The sequence below is a fragment of the Pteropus vampyrus genome, unplaced genomic scaffold, assembly GCF_000151845.1.
Source record: "Pteropus vampyrus isolate Shadow unplaced genomic scaffold, Pvam_2.0 Scaffold6, whole genome shotgun sequence".
Classification (NCBI taxonomy): domain Eukaryota; kingdom Metazoa; phylum Chordata; class Mammalia; order Chiroptera; family Pteropodidae; genus Pteropus; species Pteropus vampyrus.
Window position 1 is genome coordinate 9,252,258 of NW_011888787.1, and position 5,557 is coordinate 9,257,814.

A 5,557-nucleotide genomic window follows, 5' to 3' on the forward strand; every position below is an offset into this window, starting at 1 on the left:
TTTTTTTTAACATAAAATAGTTGTTCTCACATTTTAAAAGACTTGGTATCCTCAACTATTTGTTTGATACAAGGGAGGAATAAAAGACATTTTGGACTTGAGGAGTGACATGATTAGGTAAGTGTTTTAGAATTTGGGGAGAATATGGAATACTTAATTTTTCCTTTACAATATTCAGCAATGTGAGATTGAAATGCATAGTAGGCTTGCATTAAATATAGTGTATGATTTGAATTATTTAACATAGTATATGGTTGTGTTAAAAAGTTTAGCATTCTATTGTATTTTAAGTATATTATTTATTTTAAAGCTTTCCTTATAAAATGTTGAGTTTCCTTATTTAACATGCCCCTGAATCAGATATTGAATAGAATTAACTTTCTAATTCTTTCCAAGTAGATACAATAATCAAGATCTATTATAGATCTACAGTCTGTTATTGTAAACTCTTGGGGACATACATGTTTAGAAATTTGAATTTGGATTTTAGAATAGCAATACAGTGCACATATGATATATTATGTAATACTCCGAGCGGGGTCTGGGGCACCACTGTGCAATTACATACAGTTGACCCTTGAACAACAGGGGGGTTTAGGGTGTCGACCCTCAGTGCTGTCAAAAATCTAAGTATAACCTTGAGCCCCACAAAAGTTAACTCTACTTGGCCCTTCACATTTGTGGATTCAACCAACTGTGGATTGAAAACAATATTTTTGATTTGTCTTTGGGAAACCAAAGTTGGGAATGCGAAAATTTTGATTTCAGTAAGGGGCTGGTTGAACCCAGGGCAAATAAAACCCACAGACAGGAAACCCAGGGATTCGAAATCCCTACCGTGTTTATTGAAAAAAATCTTCTTTTAAGTGGATTTATCTGCAATTCAAATCCCTATTGTTCAAAGGTCAACTGTATATTAATATTCCTTCAGTGAAACAAACGAATAACAACACTAAATTAGACAAATAATTGTCTAAAATCAATTATTATAACACATAATTTTAGGACAGGTTTTGCCATTAAATGAATTTTGGTGCCAAGTTTACAAAACGTCTTTGAGTTTTTAGAGCTTTTAAGTCTTGTGAATTCTGCTATGAATATGGGATTAGAGGCCTATAAAACACATGAACTTTTAAAGACTATTGTGTTCTCTAAGTGTATTTCGCCTTGTTATGTTTTCAGATACTTTAACTTGACATTTGTTCACTTTTTAAAGGAGTGATAGAAACTTCAGAAATAATTGCTGCTTTGAAATCACTGGGTATGACTATTTCTGAAGCTCAGGCAAAAAATATTCTACAAAGGTCAGCCCTTATCCTTATTATTAATAGTTTTCATTTTTGTTTTTGTTTAATATTCCATGTTAGAAACTAATTGCTATGAATGTAGCTCTTCTCTCCCTCCCTCCCTTTCTTCTTTCCTTTCTTCAATTAAAACATTGCTCAGCTACAGGATTTCCATTAAACTCACAGCCCTGCAGTAACTACTTTTGTCAGACTGATGGAGTCACGCATAGTTTAGTATTTGGCCAAAGATGCAACGAGATACCCATATAGTTTCTAGAGCACCCTGAAACATTTGCTGTGCAAATTCCTGCCCCCTCAGCAGCCCTCAGCTCTGCTCTCTGTTTTTTCTATCTACTTGCTCTCTGTCTAGGCTACTACTTCTCTATCCTATAGTCTGTAAAGTGTCCCCAGACAAGGACCAGAGTGAACGGGGAACTCAGTTCATGTGTTTTCCTTCTCTCAAGTGTCGTAACCATGTCCTCCTTGTAGTCCAGTGCCTGAAAACAGTTGCTTCATATATTGTGTCCAATTTTATAATTGTTTATAGTAGGAGGGTAAATTCTACATCCATTATTTTGTTTTGGCTGGAACCGGAATTGTACTGATCTTTCTGTTTGCAGAATGGAATCTGTTTTTATTAGGATTTCCATGAATAAAAATGCAATTGAAAAAGCATTTTGCTTAATTTCACCTTTTACTCAGCTTTTAAAGAAACATCTGATGTATTTTTTGATTTGCTGTGCTTAAAAGTTGAGTAAATCCTGAATTTTGCATGGTAAAAGTGAGTCTTTTCTTTAAATTCATAAGCAGTAGTTTATGTTAAAGTTGATTTAAAGGTATAAGCAGAGAGAGGAGGATCAGAGGAAAAAATACTATTAAAAGAGTCAAAAAGTATAAGATCAATCTCCAATCAATTTTATTCATTCATTCTTCAACAAACATTGAATGCTCAGTGCTAGTGATAAAAAGGTAACTTATAGTCTTTCCCTATAAAAGGTCATAGGCAAGAATGAAAGAAACATATACAAGTAAATAATTAAAAAACAATACAAAATAAATTCCGATAGAGGAGCATTCTACAAAATATCTGACCAGTATTCCCCTAAACTGTCAAAATTATAAAAATCAAAAAAAGTCTGAGAAACTGTTGTAGCCAAGAGGAACCTAAGGAGACTTGACAACTAAATAGAATGTGGGGTCTCAGATGGGATCCTAAACCAAAAAAATGACATTAGTTAAAAACTAAGGAACCTCGAATAAAGTATGAACTTTAGTTAATAATAATACATCAATATTGGTTTTTTAACTGTAACAAATTTGCTATAATAATGTAAGATGTCACCGTTAGGGGAAACTGGGTACGAGGATATGTGGGAACTCTGTTATATTCTCAATTTTTGTAAAAAATAAAGTCTGAAAATATGAAAATACAGTAATATTTATGAAACTCAAAGGAGCGGTCTCTACAATAAATACATAAGAAACATTTAATTAATTTTTATAATGGTGCTAACTTTGTTATAACTGTTATAAGCACTATTTTTTAAAATTTCAGCATTGATAGTGATGGAACAATGACAGTAGACTGGGATGAATGGAAAGTCTACTTTTTATTTAATCCTGCAGCAAGTATTGATGAAATTGCCGGTTTCTGGAAGCATTATACTGTAAGATTACTTTGCATTTTACTCTATTTTTATGTTGCCATAAATGTCATAGCTGTTATTATGATCACGTAACTGCTGTAATACTTCCAGTCTCAGTGGCTAAAGTAATAATAGTATTCTCTCCTAAATAGTACTCTACTAATTTAGTAAGGAGTGTTAGTATTATATATACAAGCACAGCTACCACAATTTCTTTGTTTGCTAAAACCTAGACTTTAAAATAGATACCCATTGTGGAAAGGGCCTACTTTGTGTTGAGAATACATAACTCATTAAGGTCACTGTTCTAGAAAAGTAGAAAAATAATGTACTTTTCTTTTTTCACAGATATGATGTACTCCATTATGTCTTTTGTCATAGGAAATAGAAAGTCAAAAATTAAGATTCAAAATTTTAGAATCAGAAAGGATCAAGTATGTCATCTACCTGCTCTTCTACTGATTCAGAATTGCAAGGAACAAATGAAATTTTGTAATTAGGAACTTTTTTCCTTTTTTAGATCTCAGATGCAGGAGGTTAAGTTAGTCATTTGCCATGGTGTACTGTTCGCCTCAGTCCTTGAGACGTCTTGCCTCCTCTTCATAGACAATATAGGGGAATATTAAAAGCCTCGGCTTTGAAGTCAGACTGCCTACGTTTTCATTCCACATCCGCCACCCACTAGCTATATAACTCCTCTGTGCCTCAATTTTCTCAATTATATATTGGGGATAATAATGGCAAGAGCTTCGAGAATTATATTAGTATATTTAGGAAAGGGGTGAGCGGGTACCATGTGTTCAGTAAATGTTACTTATTATGATAGGCACTTATTCTAATGTTTCATCTGTGTTCTTGAATATGTATATACTCTTAGGAATCATAGAGTATTGTTTCATGTGTGTTTTTTAAACTTACACAGATAGTATTGTGCTAAAGGCCATATCTGATATTTTGCATTGTTCACTCAACATCGTGATTTTAGGATTTGTCCTTTTTGCCATGTGCTCATGTAGTTTATTGCTTCTAACTATTACATAGTGTGTATTTCACATATCTTCCTTATCCAGTCCCCTAAGAATAGATATCTGGATTTTCTCCAACTCTCCACTCACAAAAATGCTTTTCTCTTATGTACCTTAAATCATACTACCTGGATTTCTGAGTGAAAATAAATATACATTTGTAAATTTTGCTAGGGTAGCCAGTCTTAATTTATGAAATACTGTATAGCTATATTATTTCCCAGAATGGCTTGCTATACCAGCTTACTTCCACCAGCAATACATTATTGTTACTTGGTATTATCCAGTTTTCTAATATTTGTCATTCTCTTGGGCATAATGTGGTATCTTGTTGGCTTAATGCACATTTTAAATATTTCTTTATAGAAATATTAGATTTTCACATATTTTCTATGAATTGTCTGTCTATTTTTCATAGATTTATTGAGCTGTAATTTATATATAATATTGTATAAGTTAGGGACAGCATGGTATTTGATACACTTATATATTGTGAAATGATTATCACAGGGGGTTAATTAACCCCTCCATCACTTCACATAATTCCTATTTCTATGTTTGTGGTAAAGAACATTTGAGATTTACTCTCTTAGCAACTTTCAAGTGTATAATATGGTATTGTTAATTACAGTCATCATGCTGTACATGAGATCCCCAGAACTTTCATCTCATACCTGGAAGTTTGTTCCCTTTGGCCATCATCTCCCCATTTCCCCCACCCTCCATCCCCTGGCAACCACTGTTCTACTCTCTGTTTCTATGAATTTGGCTTTTTTAGATTCCACATATAAGTAATACCATACAGTATCTGTCTTTCTCTGTCTGACTTATTTCCCTTAACGTAATGCCCTCAAGGTCCATCTATATTGTTGCAAAAGGCAAGATTTCCTTTTTTTCTCGTGGCTTAATGATAAATCATTGTGTGTGTGTATCTATATCTCTGTTTGTATCTATCTATCTATCTATCTATCTATCTATCTATCTATCTATCTATCTATCTATCATCTATCTACCACATAATTTTTATCCATTAATTTATAGATGGACACATAGCTTGTTTCCATATGTTGTCTATTGCAAACAATGTTGCAATAAATATGGAGGTACAGGTATCTCTTTGAGATCATGATTTCATTTCCTTGGCTATATACGAAGAACTGGAATTGCTGTTTCATATGATGGTTCTACAATAGTTCATATATATGATAGATTTTGAGGAATCTCATACTGATTGCCATGGTGGCTATACCAATTTAAATTCCCACCAACACTGTACAAGCGTTCCCTTTTCTCTGTATCCTTGCCAGCACTTGTTATCTCTAGTTTTTTTTTTTTTTGGTTTGTTTTTGTTTTTTAGGTGTTAGCTATTCTAATGTGTGAGGTGATAACTCACTGTGGTTTTGATTCACATTTCCATGATGATTAGTGATGTGACCCATCTTTTCCTATAAATGTCTGTCTTCTTTGGAGAAATGTCGATTTAGTTCTTTTGCCCATTTTTTTTTCCATTGGATTGTTTATTCTTTTTGTTATTGAGTTGTGTGAGTTCTTTATACATTTTGGATATTAACCCCTTATTAGATATAATTACCACAGTTTA

The 5,557-nt window shown here is 33.0% G+C and overlaps 1 protein-coding gene across 1 annotated transcript in view; it reads left to right on the forward strand.

Moving 5' to 3' along the window:
* Positions 1–5,557, forward strand: part of LOC105298130 (calcium-binding mitochondrial carrier protein SCaMC-2-like) — a 50,508-nt gene that overhangs the window by 18,469 nt on the left and 26,482 nt on the right. The window contains exons 3-4 of the mRNA XM_023535076.1: positions 1,217–1,304; positions 2,842–2,953. Of these exons, the coding sequence (XP_023390844.1) occupies positions 1,217–1,304; positions 2,842–2,953 (200 nt within the window). The remainder of the gene's footprint in view (positions 1–1,216; positions 1,305–2,841; positions 2,954–5,557) is intronic.